The sequence below is a fragment of the Musa acuminata genome, chromosome BXJ1-1 (genome assembly GCF_036884655.1).
Source record: "Musa acuminata AAA Group cultivar baxijiao chromosome BXJ1-1, Cavendish_Baxijiao_AAA, whole genome shotgun sequence".
NCBI classification, from domain to species: Eukaryota; Viridiplantae; Streptophyta; class Magnoliopsida; order Zingiberales; family Musaceae; genus Musa; species Musa acuminata.
In genome coordinates, this window is record NC_088327.1 from 40439372 (window position 1) to 40457090 (window position 17719).

Below are 17719 nucleotides of genomic sequence, written 5' to 3' on the forward strand. Positions count from 1 at the left end.
TTGGAGCTACCTACTTATGTGTCAATCCAGTGTTCCACTCGCGCATGAAACACATCGCCATCGACTTTCACTTCGTGCGAGATCAAGTTGTCAGACATCAACTTCGTGTCTCTCATGTCCATACGGCTGATCAACTTGCAGACTCACTTACGAAGCCTCTAGCCCGCAAACTATTTTTGTTTCATCGATCCAAGATCGGTATCCTTGATAGGAGCTCGATCTTGCGGGGGCATGATAACAGAGAGATTTTCTCTGATAAAATAGAGATATTCTCAACTGCATAGCAGATGAGATTTCCTCGACTGCACGAGGAAATCTCTCTGCTCAGTTAAAGAAATATCCTCTTTCACTATGTATAAATAGACTTCACATGATACTACTTGAAGTGTGTCTTTTTGCTTTATCCTTATAATTTCATTCTTCATTCTTTCGTTCTATCAAAATACCCCTAAATTTAAAATATTTCTTTGAAAATTGATATGGAGAAGGCTTCCCACCTGATTGGTTTGCTAAGTTTAATCATGCTCAACCTATTATTCTTTGTCCAGTTTGTCACCTCCATAATGACTCTTTAAAATATGTCTTTTCTGAATGCTATTTTGCAATGGATTTTTTTTAAACAATCAGTTGTACTTAACTTGCTTTTTTTATTTTTTAATACTTGTTGAGAAGGAGATTGATTGGCTTGTCAATTAAGGTGTCTTGTTGCTCAATCTTCAGAACAACTCCCATTTTCGTAACCACTATCAAGATTTTCTTATTTAGATTAAAGTTATGATTGTGAGGAGCAATTTGGATGTTCTGCTATTGACAGAATTAAAGGATTAGTCCTTTAATGTGATGGGTCTTTTACTCGACATATATTATAAGAGGGATGAAAGAGGGAAAATTATAGCTGCGGTGCCCTCTCTCCGCAGAGCTACTGAAGCAAAGCAAGCTGCACTAGTGCTACCATAGAAGGCCAGAAGAGAGTGCATCATGAGCGATTGGAGGATGTGAAGAATCCTCTTTGATGCCAAGGAGGCTTTGGACTTTGTCACTAGATTTAGGACATTAGAACACTACCTGCAAGGGTTAATGCGATTTAGGACATTAGAACACTACTATAGTAGGAGATATCGATCAGTTTTTGCTGAAGCTCTTAATATTTTGTATTCGAGTTATTTAGATCCTATTTAATGGATCTTCCATGAAGTTTGGGACGATTTCCTAGAAAGGTCCTTATTAAAATAACAAAAGTACATAAAACAATTCTTTAAGATATATATATATATATATTTTTACCTATATGAATCATTAAATTATATAAATTTAACCTTTTAAGGACTAAAATCAGTAAAAAACTATTTAAAAAGCTAAAAGTAAAAATTGATGGTCATATAAACATTTCAAATTTATTTTGAAGATTTTTAAATATTTAAAAATATTAGAATTTTAATATTATTTTAAATATATAAATATTATTATTATTATATTGTTTTAGGTTATGTTTAATAAAGGATTTTTTGGAAAATTCGTCCTTTATCTTATATATATATATATATATATATATATATACCACCGAAAGGCTCGAGTATTTTGATCCGCTCCATTCGGGGAAGAGAAGAGTCATGGAGTCGCCGGAGTGCCCGGTTTGTCTGGAGCCGTACGACGAGAGGTCCACGGTGCCCCGTGTCCTCGCCTGCGGCCACTCCGTCTGTGAGCAGTGCATCGCCGCCCTACCCACGCCGCTCTCCGCTCTCCCCGACGCCGTCCGCTGCCCCGCCTGCAACCAGGTCGTCCCCTTCCCCCGTTCCCTCGGCTACGATGCCCTTCCCAAAAACATCGACCTTCTCCGCCTCATCTCTTCCTCCTCTTCTCACCCTCTGTTCCCTTCTTCCGCGTCCGATGCCAAATCCAAACCGTCTCCTGCTCTGGAGTTTTCCCCCCTGTCCGGGGACCAACGCCTCCTCTACTCTACCTGGAAATATACAATCTTGCCTCCGGACGCCATCTCTCCCGTTCCCGCTGAAGGTACAACGGCCGAGCTTTTGGTGGCAACCATGTCCTCGCCTCTCGGCGGTCCCTGGTTCTCGTCCACGAATCAGCTCGTGAGTCTTCTGCCAATCGTTACGGCCTCGTCTTCGTCTAAAGAACCTGGATGGTTTCGTCTCAGTTACACGGCGAGCGTGGTGGAGGCTATGCACGAATTGGGAGATCGGGTGAGAGACGAACTGCGTTTTCTTGCGGAGGCCACCTGGAAGGAAAGACGGGGCCTTTGTAGGGTTTACGGGTTCTGGATGAACCCGGAAAAAGAAAGATCTAATCTTTACTTGGTTTCTGAAAGCTTTGATCGAACCCTTTTAGATGTTTTGAAAAAGAAGAGGAAGCTTATTTTATCTGGAGGGAGTGTTGAGAACTTTCTTGCATTTGGGAAGACGAGTTTGGACCTATGTGAAGCAGTGATGGGTTTGCACTCGCAGGGCATCATCTGTGGTTGCTTGATGCCTTCCTGCATCTGTTTCGATGAGTCTGGACATTGCCTTATTGATTTAAACAAAGTTTTGCTAACAGGAAGGCAAATTTGGCAAGCTGTCAGTTCTTGTGCACCCAATGGAGGAGGGGATAACTATGGCGAGGCCGAGAACCAAGCGTTTATAAGCCCTGAAGTACTTCTTCAGGTGTATGATGAGGATGCCAGCAATTGTGGATTTAAAGGTGCTCTTGGATATGGCTCGGATGTGTGGTCATTGGCCTGCATCTTAGTCATACTTGTTACTGGTGATGAGTTGCCTGCAACACAGGTACTCAACGGTTGGTTTTGTGTCTTTGATAAAGGGAAACACGAGAATTTTGTTGAATCATATGATGCATGGAAGGTGATAGTGGTCTCTAAGTTGGAAATGTTTTTGCTGGGCACTCAATTCGAACCGTTGCTTCATATTCTCACATCATGTTTGAGTTATGAGGTGCAAAACCGACCTCAAGTATATGATATTTGGCACTGCATTCAGCATCCTTTTGTAGAAAATTTTCTTTATGATCTTCATCCTTGGGATGGACTTGTAGCAAAAGATACTTTCTTATGCTGCTTAGTTCTTGGGAATTTGTTTTCCTTACATAAAAATTCCCCAAATGTTTCCCCAAGGGAAGTGAACTCAAGTGTTTCTAAGAATGTTTCAGATGTTGCAATGATAGGGAGCAATGTTTCCAATGGGGAGCATTTGCAGCAGGAGAAAATTGATGGAGACTTTGTCAAAGGGCTGTATGGAGGTCACTTGAAATCTGTGTCTCTTCAGGGCCACAAGGATTGTGTAACTGGGTTGGCTATTGGAGGTACAAACAAAATTTTCTACTGTTAAAAGTTCGATATTGTACTGGTTTTATGTTTGTTTTCTTTTGTTACACCATATGCTTCTTACTCAGTATATATAATGTACCCTCTTCTTGTTATAAACTCTATTTTTCTGCTTGAGATTTGAGGTAATCTTTTTCTAGTCATGTTTTGCTAGTTTTCTATGATACTGAAGCTTAAAATTTATCTAATACATATCTTCCTTTTGAAGGGGGCTTTCTGTTTAGTTCTTCATTTGACAAGACAATCAATGTGTTGTCCTTGCAGGTAACTCCTTGCATGGCACATTTTCTACAGGCTGCTCAACCTATGATAGCATTATTGTATATTTACGTGATAGTCAATTGTTATCTGATAGAAATGCATTATTCCTTTATTGGAAGCCACGATTAGCTTCTCTATAATCTGTGCTAAATTCTTGTTGTTGTTCCTCTGATGCAATTATTAGTTGACAAATAACAGCATAATCATTCCACTGTAGAATGAGTTTAAAATGAATGCTGATCCTACTGCTAAACTTTCTCTCTTCTATATTTTTCTGATTTTTTCATTGAATTTTAGCAGCTTAGGAAATATACTTTGTTTCATCAGATCTAGGTTTTCAGTCAGATATCTCACAAAAATATGTTTTGGTTAGGATTTATTGCCAGGTTTAAGGATTGACATCAGGCTGATAGTCAATTGCGGAATTTCTCATCTTAGAAGAAACCTTCTTGATCTCCATAGTTCTTAGAACTGACCCTATGATGATTTTTTTGATATGAAAAATAGTTGGAAGCAACTCTGAATTTGAAAATCCGTTAGTTTGCTCCTTGTCTAGAAAAGAAATAGTGAAATTGTTCTCGATAAAGTGGAAGAAAGCATGCTAATTTGCTTATTCTTTTTTACCTTTTCTATTTTTTATATTAATAAACAATATGGAAGCACATTGTAGACCTTAGTTCAGACTAAGGAAACATAATTTAAAGCACTAACTAAAGGAATTGCGTTTCATTGAGTCCTTGTACCATTCTGAATTTATTGTTGGCTTTGAACTTTTAAAGACCCACAAGGATTTTAAATATGAGGCAAAAAAGTTAAATTGTCTTCTTATTGGAAGGGTCACTAAGTTATGATAAATGAGTATATGTAGCTTGTATGAACGAAAAAAGTTTCCTCAAGGGAACGAGTGAATATTTAGGTAATTTAGGACCTTTGATGAATTAAAAGATCTCATTCTTGATTCTGGTAGGATCTGGATGCTTAGAATCATGAAGAGATGTAGGTAAATAATTAAAATATGTTAATGTGTTAATAAATAAATATATGCCTAATTGAAAATCCAGCACAAATTTGTTAAGGTTTGACATTAAAGATGAGGAGAGGAACATCAAAGGTTGTGTGAATATAGTGTGTTTCCTAGATTTAAGGAAAATAAATAAAGAATTTCAATCTCACCCATGCTATATAGATCGATCAGTTGAGCATTTAGGAAATATGTATAAATAGTTATTATAGTTGAGATGAATTTTTGTGGTTACTAAAAAATATAGTAAAAAATATTTTTCTTTTAAGAACAATTAATTGTAGTTTTGGACCTTTTGGTAGGGGATAAAAGAAGGAAATTTTTTAATATGGTATGAAAGCTACAAAAGACATATCGATGCCCTCATTAGACGATGGAGTCAATTAGGGTTAGTGGTGCAAGGGGAGAGAGGAAGATCTAAGATAACCTTTTTAGAAATAATAAAAGAGACTGCTCTTATTTTAACTAGCAATGTCCTTTATAAAGCTCAATTGCAGGAACACATCAATGTAGCTTACCCCAATAGTTGGGACATTATAACATGTTCTTCTTAATACCATGATTATATACTTGATTTTCTGGGATCCTGGATAATCCATGTACAGATATCAGGGAATACGAGCTCAAGTATACATGTTATAAATGGAATATTTCTCTACAAATATTTGTTATATATTCAAATGTAACATGTTAAATCTTAACATCATATTATCTATTTCCCCATTCTTGGTTTTAGGTCTATTTTCCAAGTCTTACAGGTCTTTCAACAATATGTTTTTCAACTTATTGACATATATATAGTATGGACATCATATGCATTGTTTGTTTCTTGTTCAATCAATTAATAACTCTGATGCTGAAGAAAATGGACACCCTTGTAATTCTTCTCTCCTTTATCTGTTATACTTTGTTGGTATTGTCAATTTTCCTTAAGGAGAATATGTTATCAATCTTCTTTATTTAAAATTTTTTGTTTGTGTCATGTAGGACTTTTCTCATTTTCAATCTTTAAAAGGCCACGAACACAGAGTGATGGCTTTACTTGTTTCGGATGATGGAAACAAGCCATTTTGCATAAGTGGTGACAGTGGAAGTGGTATTTTCCTTTGGAGCATTGGTCCATCTCTCGGTCAAGAGCCATGGAAGAAATGGTATGAGCATAATGATTGGCGTTATAGTGGCATTCACTGTTTGGCTGTTTCAGGAACAGGATACCTCTATAGTGGTAGTGGAGACAAGTCTATAAAAGCTTGGTCCATGCAGGTTTTATGCTTAGATCTACATTCTGATAAAGTTAATGTTAATCTTCATTTAGAACTTTAGTTATCTTCATCTTCTTCCAAAAAGCAACCTTTTGCATGCTAGATGTGTACCACTATAATTGGAAAGTAACCTTTGTATCTTACCCCTCTTCTTTCCAGGATTACTCCCTTTCATTCACCATGGTTGGCCATAAATCAACGGTATCTTCTTTGGCAGTTGCTAATGGTTTTCTTTATAGTGGAAGTTGGGATGGTACCATCAGATTATGGTGGCTCCATGACCACAGCCCCCTGGCAGTTTTAGGGGATGAGGCACCAGGAAATTCAACCCCTATTTTATCGCTTTCAGTCAAGAGCAATTTGCTTATTTCATCCCATGAAAATGGAGTTCTAAAGGTCAGTGCTGCTTACGTGTTCATTTAATTTTCCATTTCCTTTTAGTGAAAAATTGATACTATAATTTGGAACTTCTACTGTTCTAGTATATTCTAATAAAGTTGAACAGTGAATACTGTGATGTTGCCAAAACTCTGCCTTCATATAACTGTAACAATTGGAAAATTATTATTGCTTCACGTGATGATTTCTGCTGTGACTCCAATTGACTCTTGGAAAATCGACTATTTCACTTGTTATGGGAGTTCATGATACATTTACACCTATATTATCATTTCCTAAACGAACAAAAAAGATTACTTCTGAAATGAATAGATTGTGGATTTCCATGTGCTAAGCACAATCATTTGCAGTGGGCTGTCCTGCATTTATTGTCAACTCTCCTAGTTCAGATCTTAAGATTAAAATGGTTCACAAGACATCATTTTTGCTGTTTCATTTTTCAATTTCATGAATCTGCATGTTAAAAATTTATGTCCTTATGGCATATATGAGAAATCTGAGGAGAAATAGTGTGCTTGAAGAACAACAAACTTCCAACTCAAGCAAAAAATTAAACAAATCTGTTTAGCTATAAAGTTTGAGGTGGTTCACTCAATTTACAATGAACACAATTAGAAAATAAGCCTGCCTCATGTTGGTTGTTAGGATTTTGCAGTTAATTTGTAGATAGACAGTGGACAATGACAGTTTTGTTTAATTTTTTTCTTGAGTTGGAAGTCTGTTGTTCTTCAAGTACACTATTGCTTTTCAGATTTCTCATACATGTCATAAGGACACAAATTTTTAGCATGCAGGTTCATGAAATTGACAAATGGAACAGCAAAAATGATGTATTGTGAACCATTTTAATTTTAAGATCGGAACTAGTAGAACTTTTATGTTTCCTTTATGTGCTTTGTCATCACATTGTCATATGGCCATACCATTTTGGTCATTCTTCCTTATCGTCTGTGTGAAGGTAAATGAAAAGATTGTGTTGACTCATGAGGTATTTAGTTCTCATGAAAGTTTTGCTTGTTTCTTATTCATCTTGTACTTCTTAGGAGTTACTGATATTTTCTCTGCTCCTTATTGGAAACTGGACTGCTGCTCTTTAACATTGTCCACCATAGAATTATGCTTTTTGTCCATGCACTTGCATGCCTGTCTTTGTGCTTATTTATAGTTCTTTGTGCTCATTTTCAATTGGTCGTAATCATTAAGGATTAGGCATTCTAGTAACTTATGTCATCAGGTGTGGAGTAATGATGTGCTTGTAAAATCGGAGCAAATTCAGGGTGGTGCAATTTTTGCACTTTACATTGACAGAGGTTCAATTTTCGCTGGAGGATGGGATAAAACCATCCACATACAGGTCTGTGTTTTGTCACTTGATGTTACTTGTATAGAAATTTTGGATAAAATCTCTCTTTTAACTAATGAATTAATGAGTATATGCAATAGTTATGAATTTGTGTATTAAAAGTTCTATAGCAGTAAAATCTCTGTTTTAAACTGAGAATGAATCAATCAGTGTATGTCATAGTTCCTGAATTTGTTTATTGAAAGTATTGTTGCAATACATACAGGAGTTGTCAGAAAATGAACTAGAAGCAGACATTGGTACTATTGCTTCCATCAATTGTGATTCAGTTATAACTTCTCTTTTGTACTGGCACGGGAGACTTTTTGCAGGATTCTCCAATAAGGAAATCAAGGTATATATCATTTTTTATTTAGTTTTATTTTCTTGCTGTTTGTGTTTCTTCTTTTGAACATTTCACAAACTGATTTATCTTATCACCTGAAAATTGATTAATCAATTTGCTTTCTTTAATTTCTCTAGAATTCACAAATCGTTTCTTTGTAAAGTTTAGAAGAGTGAAAATATGAGAAAGAGAATATGAGAAAAAATGAGTTTGAGGTAGTTTAATAGAGTGTGAGAGTGAAATGAAGTGAAATAAGGGGGAGGATGATTTTAAAAACCCATGAGAAAGGGCTCCAACGGTCAATTTGATCGTTGGAGCACTGTTGCAGGTCGGTAACGATCGAAATTTTGACCATCACTATCCGATACAACCCCGTATTGTCTGATATGGGGCTATATCAAGCGTTCCGCCCGATAGGAGTGGTCTGCATACCGGTCTGCTGGCGGACCGGTGCGTACCGTCTGGTACAGGCAGTATCATTCGAAATTTAGAACCTTGGTTTAATGTATTATGCTGATGATCCCACCAATAGGAACTAATGATGCATAGTCCTGCATCAAAGATGTCCAATGAGATGAATTGTTATATATGACCATGGATACTTTTAATGTTTTGAGTTTAAATAATTTTGGTTTATAGAACATTGTGGGTTATTGAATCAGCAGCTACTTGGTGAAAACCAATGGTGTTAGAGTAACCATGCTGCCATTTAAGTTAGCTAACATTGTCCAAGATGCAGGTTATCTCAATTCACTGAGATGGAACCAACATAGGAAGGATACAACTGGATTTTGAATTATTAGACAAAGACATTATACCTTTTGTGAAGAAGATTGCAACACACGATAAATCCACATATGTCAATGTTAGGTTGAATTGGTATTAGGAAAAGAAAAAGCATGTGTGATGCAAAAAAATAATAATATAACTTTGGATATAAATAAAACATAAATCATCAGTAAAGAGGCAATTAATAATAATAAGGTTTTTAATTTCGGGTACTGGACCCATGCTTGTCTATGGTTGAATCGATATGGGTCTAGTCCATTCTGTTGTACTGATACATGGTATGATAGAATATACCAAGGTATTGTTGGAGGAGGTCGAGGGGGGACAAGGAAGAGGGAGGAGATTTATTAGCGCAAGCTTTCACAAACCTAGTTGGTTTTACCAAGCCCCGTACTAACTTATGTGGTATCCGGTTATCTACCCTCAAATGGTTAACCTTCCTATAACCTTGTGCAGTCCATAGAGACTTACAAGGAAAAGATGATTTAGTGGGGCCAATTTTTAAATAAACACCTTATAGGCACTATAAAATATAAAGATGGACTTCGTCATACAAATATGGACTTCGTAAACTTTGAACGGTTGGGTGACAACGGTCCAAAGAAGTCTACCATGCACAAAGTTCAAGGCATTTAAGGCTTGCCTCCATAGTTCAAGTTTATAATTTACTCCACTTAAGCTCTTATCAACTAAAGACAATATCATCACCAAATAATATACACTATGAAGGTCTATCATATAAGTGACTAGTAAATTGATCCATTATCAATGTAAAAAGATAGAGACTTAATGTAGATCCTTAATGTAATTCTATGCTAATAGGAAACTCACTAGACACTCCCTATAAGCTTAACACTCGTAGCTACATTATTATATATTTCTTTAATAGCATTAATATAATTAATGGATACACCTTTATTTTCTAAAACCTACCATGATAAATATCTGGGAACCCTATCATAGGTTTTCTCTAAGTCAATAAAAATCGTATGCAAATCTTTATTTTTCTTCCTATGCTTTTTCATTAATTATATTAATAAATAAATAGCTTTTATGGTTGATCTTCCGGGCATAAAATCAAATTGATTTTCAACGATATTTGTTTCAAGCCTTATTTTATTTTCGATAACTTTTCCTCAAAATTTCATAGTATGACTAATGATTTTAATTCCTCTATAATTTGAATAATTTTATATGTTACCCTTATTTTTGTAAATTGGCACCAAATTTTTTTTCTCCCACTATTTTAAAAAATATGATTATTAAATCTACCACTAATATTAAATCTATGATTTAATATAATATCATAGATTTATTAAATCTATTAAATCTACCACTAATATCAATTGGAGGGGCCCTTTAAATCTATGATTATTAAATCTACCACTAATATTTATCATTAAATATAATAACTATGTGGAATATTTATTAAATAATTTATAAAAATAACTTTTTCATCTTTCTTTAATCTTGTTATCATTAAAAAGTATTCTTTGATCTTTGCCTTTAATGCATCTAATATTACCTAAATCTTTACACTTTCTTTCTCTAGCTTTAACACGATCCACAAATATCTAAAAACTTGATTTTCCAAACTTTCGCTAGGTATAACTTTACAATTCTTACATATAACTTTATCCAACTTTTTAGTGAAAAAAGTCTATTTCACTATAGTTGTGACCACTATTATAGGTACTTAAATATTTATCTCTTTTCTTGAAGTAAGTATTTACATTCTAAGATTATATAAGGTGGCAAAATCCAAAATTATACGACCCTCTTTATCTCTCTCCATAACCAATGCCCCATGCACCCCTTTAAATTTATCATAGGTTTTTCCTGTATGACCATTCAAATCTCCTCTACTCGTAAGTTTTTGTTTATAGGTATTCCTTAAATGATATCATCAAAATTTTCTTAAAGTTCTCTTTTGGTTTGGTTATCTAGTCCAACTTGAGAGGCAAAAATACTTATAACATTCAAAACCTCTTCTCCTAAGACAAATTTTATAATTATAATTATATCTCTAACGTTGTTCTTAAGATCCTTAAGAATATCAATTCTTATACCATTTTTGTGTAACTTTTCCTCTATACCAAATTTTAAATATGCACTATCAATATAGCTAGATTTTCTCCTACCCACTTAGTTTCTTCTTAATAAATAATATTTATTTTCTTTTAGTCATAGTTTCTAACAAGTCTAGTTCGTTAAAGTGTTAAAGTGTTTCTGTATTCGAAGTTGTTAACCTAATCCTTTGTTCGTGGATAAACTTCTTTACTTGCATTGGTTCAAAAGAATGAGAGAATTCTTACTTTGCATATTTGGATGCTGATATGATGTTTTGCTTTTGGGCATCCTAGCCCACCGTTTGCAATTCAGGACACCTAGGTGGTGAAGATACATCACGTCACATATAAGTGACCACATAGTCCTATATTGAAATCGATTAAGATCATATTCCTGAAATTTGACTTTTACGCATGCTCTCAGTGACTTCATGCAATCCTCCAACTTTTTCATCTGTTCTTAGGAGTGACATTGATGGTGTTGAAAACCAATGTAGAATAATCAAAAAAATAATTAAATATTTGCTGAAAATAATATTAAGATAGATGTCAAAACCACTGTTTTCTCTGTCCTGCTGCTTTGCACCTCTCTCTAGCCTTTGCTGAACCACATGGTGGGTCCTATAGGGTTGACAATTCCTGTGTTGGCTGGATAAAGCTGTCTTTGGATCTGGCTGAAACTGAGCAAGTTGGACTGGATTGTTAATGCCCAAATAAAGTCCGCAGACCCCAATCCTAACCTGTTTAGGACTTGACAGTCCCCAATTCAGATGTTCCAGCCCTTTTTACCATCTCGACTAAAGGAATTGATTTTGTAGTTGACTGAGTCCTCAATCCATTACAATTTAGAGCGGCTGCTAGTGTTTAACACCTATTGTACGTTAGATTTCGTTTTGTAACAGGGAGTTACCTCCAATCCCTTCCAAAACATCACAGCTGCTGTCCCATCCATATTCAACCTGATTATGTGCATCCTGAGGTGTTGTCTTCACTCGCTTGGGCCCCAGATCGGACCAAATTATCTTGTGACAATACTGAGGCTGCCATTACATCCAGATAGGGTCCTATCAGCTATTTATTGAGGCTGAATATGGCCAGAGGTCGGTGGCCTAACATTGAGTCTGTTTTGGGCCTGTAGCAGCTCGGTATTGCTTTGAGTTTAGCTGAAAGTGACCATTGAACAATCCCATTTTGTTGATATTATTCTACCTTGCTAGGATAGATGACAAGCTCCTAGAGGTGATGAAAACTATCTTTGAAATACAGTAACCAAAAGAACTAGGTCTAGTATCCCTTTTATTTATGCATTATTGATAAGATCGTTGGGCAATTTACCGAAAAAAGCCCCTAGTGATGGGCTTTTACCAGATGATGCCCCCATATCTGGCTTTTACCAAGGGCATCTCTTTTTTGTGCTTTGACCAAAATACCCTCAATGAAATTATAAAAAGATAGTGATTGTCCTTTGACTAGGTTTGACTTGGTTTGACTTGGTTTTTTAGGACTGAACCAGTTTTATTGAGATGAACCAAACCATACTAGTTCAACTAAACTCTAACTATTCAATTTGATTTAATTAAGCCCTAGATTATCTCTTGATTTTCCCAAACTACCCCCCACCTCCGCCACCTCCTCCTTCTCCCACTCCACCTCCTCACCCTCTCCCCCTTGGCTTCCTCCTCCCCCGCCTCCCACTCCACCAATGCCTCCTCCTACCCCACCTCTACTGTCACCTTCTCCCACTCCGTCACCTTCTCCCCATCCCCCCTAGATTCCTCCACCTTTGCCGCCTTTCACTCCCCCTCCCTTATCCACCTCCCTCACCCCCCTCCTCTTTTTCCTTTTACTCCTCTTCCACTACTCCCTCCCCTCCTCTTCACAATTTATCTAGAAAAATCATTATGCTCGAGTTATACTCATTTACAGAACATATTAAAAAAAAATATTTTTTATATAAAATCATCCTAAATTTATCGTAAAACTAAAAAACTCGAGTTATTCTAAAAATATATTAATTTTTATATAAATTATTCTAAACGACCAAGAAAAGCCATTATGCTCTTAAGTTACACTCATTCAGAGAACATACTAAAAAATATATTAGTTTCTATATAAAATTACTCTAAATTAATCATAAAACTAAAAACTCAAGTTATCCTCAAAATATATTAATTTTTATATACAATTGTCCTAAATTATCGAAAAAAGCCATTACACTCATTCACATAGCATGTTAAAAAAGATGTTAATTTCTATATAAAATCATCCTAAATCCATCGTAAAACTAGTCATAAAATCCTACATTTCCTATTTCCTATATTGATTTAGTTACACTCGAAATTGAAATAGTTAAACTCGATTACCTAACCTATTTTAAAATTAATAATTTTTTATTTTTGGAAAATTTTAGGATAATTAATTATTAAAACTTTAAGAACTCTACTAGAATATGATTCTAACAAAAAATATAATATATATTTTTATTTATGATTAATTTAAAATAAGTTTGTATAAAAATTAATATATTTTTAATAGGTTCTATGAACGAGTGTAACTTGATTGTAACATGAGTGCAACTTGAATATAAGGGATCCGACCTGACTCGATCCGAAGTGATCCAACCTGAATCAATCTAATCCGGACTGAGCTGGCTTGTGGATTTGTTAGGCTTGAAATAACTTGGTTCAAGGGCATTATTGGGATTTTTGAAAAAGGGGCACCCCCTTGTTAAAACCAAATATGGGAGCACCATCTGGTAAAAGCCCATTACTAGAGACCTTTTTCAGAAAATTGCCCAAGATCTTTTACTTCAGATATTATTCTATCAATCGATAAAAGCTGACTTTCTTGCCATTATAGTGAAGCAAATTTATTGATGGCAGAAACATATGGTTTATAAATATGATAGGAAAATACCTTCTACAAGATCAAGAATATTTCTAGGACCATTATGATTTGGTAGCCTTGTCGCATTTCTTAAATCTTCTATAAAAGGTGACTATAGGTTGTTCACCTGGTAGGTTTATTCTTTCATTTGCAAAATCATATTCTTGTCTCTTTTGAACGTAAATATATTTTTATATATTTAATGATTCTGTACTTCTAAATTCCTAACCTGTTTATGTCCTTATCTGATGATTTGGTTGGATTTTTGGGACTTGCATAAACATTTTAGAGCATTTTTGAATGAAATTGTAGCATATATTAATTAGGGGGCATGGATATGTAGTTTATCTTAGTTAGCCTATCTGAAGTTAATTGAGTTTACTTCACTGATCAATGTATAGACTGTGCATTTAAATATCCATCTTATGGCATATTAAAATATTTGTTTGCCAACTGATAGATATGGATTACAACTTCATGTTCTCCATAAAATGTGAGACAATAATTCTTGAAGAAGAATTAATTCAGAAGTAAACCTCTGTTGATATCCAAAAAATATGATGTCAAAAATCTAGTTTGTACTCCCTGCAGTGTGCCATTTCAGTCTTTTAACGATTCCTAGTATTGTCCTGGGAACCATCTATTCATTAGGATTCCATTCTTTGGTTGTATCATGGACACTTTGGTAGGTGGTAGTACTGATGCTTAACCTTCTAAAGATTAAGATAAACTAGATTTTACCATCATTTTGGCCAATTTTTCTTGGACACGGAAAATAGTTGCATTTTATTTGATCTTGATTTATTAAGATGATAAAAATGTGCTTGTTTTACATCTAAAATGCTTTATTAAACTGGTTGCATCAACAAAGATTTCTACTTATAATTGTCCTCTTTTCTATGTGAACAATTTGTGAATTTTTTTCCATATATGAAAATGAATACACAAGCAACTAGATTCTGATTCTGAATCTTTCTTAATGAAGCTCTTTTCTTCTAAGTATTATACTCGAGTCTGCTGAGATAATAACACTGCAGAGTCTTCTTGATTTCACCAGGTGTACTACAATCCTATATGATGATCGAATTATCTGATCTGCCTCAACAATTTTGTTAAGTGCATGCTTGCTAAGACATGAACACACAAAAAAGTATATCACATACTAGTGTACATTTTGTATACCAGAAGGTTTATACCTCCTATTGGTGGCGAACCATTAAATGGTTTGTTTTCTCTCTTGTAAATAATAATAGAGTTTACTCTAAATATTCGATGCTCCTGGAAAGCAGATGTTTGTCGAAATGTTACACTTCAGGGTATCAAGTGCATGGCTTACATAAGATCATACTGGTTCTGTCCAATTTCTGCTGCTGTTGGTGTTATCACAACATACAACCATTGATAGGTTTCAGGAGTCCATTTCATCCGTGGAATTCATATATCAGATGACCAAGTGCTGATTTACTTGGACACCACAGATCTGGTTGATTCTGAATTTGGTAATGCTTGTGAAAGACAAGGATTGTGACTATCAGCAGTCATTTAGGGATCAGATATGATTTCTTGATTGTTGTATGATCAGGTGGAAGCTTCTTAATTGAAAATTTAGACTTAAAGACCTTTTCGACAGGGAAACATGAATGGAACTGAACCATTCAAATCATCTGGTATCATGATTGCTGCCGTCACCGTGAGGGAAAATTGACCTTGAGATCTTTGAAACGAATAAGTTTGTATATGGTTTGCATTTTGCAGAATGCTGTAGCATTTACTGGATATGAAGGAGACCCTGCATGGGATGTCATGACAAAGCTAAAGGAAGGACATCAAGAGCACCAAGTTTATGCGAGGAATGCAAATTAATGGAAGATAACTTAGAACCTCATTTTAAGGTGTGTAAGGAACTGCCTTCGGTGACAATAATCAGGTACAAAATCCATTTCGACTGGAGTGGCCTGTGTTACTTAAGCAACTCTTTGAGAATGTATGGACCTCTTTTGTCGTTTGAATCTTACACTAGGTGGTTAATGACTTGAGCCTGATAGACTAATTGACCATTAATTTTGTTTGACTTGGATCACTAATCAAAATATAAAGTTGATAGTAATATATTCATTAGATTATTATATTTTTTTTCACTGAAGAGTTTTATGTCCGTTTAGTATTGATCATATTAAATCTTAGCATGATGTATATGAGGTCAGTCTAGTGGTGATTTTATGTCGTGAACTCAAGCTTTACAACATGCTCAAATATTAGGTTGATTTTGATACTAAATGTTACAATTCGAGTCCATGGAGCTAATTGATCTATCAATTTCATTTGATTTAGTTAAAATGTTTAAGCTAAAGTTAATAGTAATACAATCATCAAACTCTCATAAGTTAATATTATTCTTGTCTATTTTCGATTTGTGACTAATTGAGGGTGTTATAATCTCTCACTTAAGAGTTTGACATTCTCGTCAAGGTCTAGCATAAAGCCATATCAAACCTTAGCTTGATGCATATGAGGTATAATTCAGTGGTGGTTTTATCTCGTAACGAATCCTCTAATAAGTTTTTTGATATCAAATGTCATGATTCAAGTTTGTTGAGCTAATTGACTTATTAACTTTGTTTAACTTAAATCATTAACTAAAATACTTAAGTTAAAGTTAATGGCTCTATCTCGTAACGAATCTTCTAACGAGTTCTTTGATATTAAATGTCATGATCCAAGTTTGATGAGCTAATTGACTTATTAACTCTGTTTAACTTAAATTATTAATAAAAATATTTAAGTCAAAGTTAATAATAATACACTCATTAGATTCTTATAAGTCATTCTTAGTTTTGCATACTTTTGATGTATGTGAGACATAGCCCAGTGGTGGCTCTACATTGTGACGAGTTCTTTGACGCTATCCACGTATTGTTCTTTTTTACTTGAGCTCCTTTATCATGCCCAATTACTAGGTTGGTGTTAGGATCATTTTATTTTCTGAGCTTTTGAATAATGTTTATTGAATCTGTTTAGTTCAATTAGAGTCGGATAAAGGTTTATTTAATATTTATTTATTATTAAGAGTCCAAGTCCTGGTAGACTCTAGGTGGAACTCTATAAATAGTGATGTAACTATTTCTTTTTGACAGATAATGAAATATTATTAAGTCTTTTGATAAACACTAGAAGGTCGATCCCCTCGAAGTGATCATATCCTTTTCTCCCTTTTATTCCATGATAAAACCCTAGGATCTTATTGTTAGGATTGAGAGCACTAAGAGGGGGGGTGAATTAGTGCAGCGGAAATCTTTTAGCGATTTAAAAACGAAAGCTGCGTTCGTCCGATAGAAACGATTTCGATGTAAAAGTCGATTCTAAGATTACTTAAGATTAAGCGCAGTTTACGTCTAAGCACAGTTTATGTCTAAACTTAGTTTGCGTCTAAATACAGTTTGCGTCTAAACACAGTTTTACGTCTAAACGCAGTTTTGCGTCTAAACTCAGTTTACGTCTTAAACGCAGTTTTACGTCTAAACGCAGTTTGCGTCTAAAAGTAGTTTACGTCTAAAACACAGTTTTATGTCTAAACACAGTTTGCGTCTAAACACAGTTTTGCGTCTAAACTCAGTTTACGTCTAAACGCAGTTTTACGTCTAAACGCAGTTTGCGTCTAAACGCAGTTTTACGTCTAAACGTAGTTTTACGTTTAAAAGAAGTTTACGTCTAAAACACAGTTTTATGTTTAAACACAGTTTGCGCAGTTTACGTTTAAACGCAGTTTTACGTCTAAACGCAGTTTGCGTCTAAACGTAGTTTTACGTCTAAACGTAGTTTTACGTCTAAACGTAGTTTGCGTCTAAAACAGTTTCAAAGGGATCTAAACTCAGAAGCTAGTTCATAAAAGCGCAGAAGACAGTTTTGCAGAATCAAAACACAAACGTAAGCTGATCGTACGAAAAACACAGATTTACGTCCGAATGCAGATTCGAAAAGATCAGCACTTAGAACTTGTTCGTAAAGGC

At 34.9% G+C, this 17719-nt stretch overlaps 1 protein-coding gene across 7 annotated transcripts; it reads left to right on the plus strand.

Moving 5' to 3' along the window:
• Window positions 1-1579: 1579 nt before the first annotated feature.
• LOC104000613 (uncharacterized) lies at window positions 1580-15850 on the plus strand. 7 transcript variants are annotated; one of them, XM_065192285.1, is made up of 7 exons: window positions 1580-3315; window positions 3546-3601; window positions 5607-5912; window positions 6041-6277; window positions 7515-7634; window positions 7849-7977; window positions 14770-15850. In XM_065192285.1, the coding sequence occupies exons 1-7, from the start codon at window positions 1611-1613 to the stop codon at window positions 14788-14790; spliced, it is 2574 nt and encodes an 857-aa protein (XP_065048357.1). In that variant the 5' UTR covers window positions 1580-1610; the 3' UTR covers window positions 14791-15850. The 7 variants fall into 7 exon arrangements, 4 of the variants coding, with proteins under 4 accessions (XP_065048357.1, XP_009420975.2, XP_065048374.1 ...); XM_009422700.3 differs by having other exon boundaries at window positions 5607-5882; XM_065192302.1 differs by lacking the exon at window positions 7515-7634.
• Window positions 15851-17719: the final 1869 nt, after the last annotated feature.

Coding starts and splice junctions, on each gene's coding strand:
- LOC104000613 (XM_065192285.1), top strand. CDS start 1,611: ATGGAGTCGCCGGAGTGCCCGGTTTGTCTGGAGCCGTACGACGAGAGG. Junction 3,316..3,545: donor AACTGGGTTGGCTATTGGAG/GTACAAACAAAA, acceptor TTCCTTTTGAAG/GGGGCTTTCTGTTTAGTTCT. Junction 7,978..14,769: donor TCTCCAATAAGGAAATCAAG/GTATATATCATT, acceptor TGATTTCACCAG/GTGTACTACAATCCTATATG.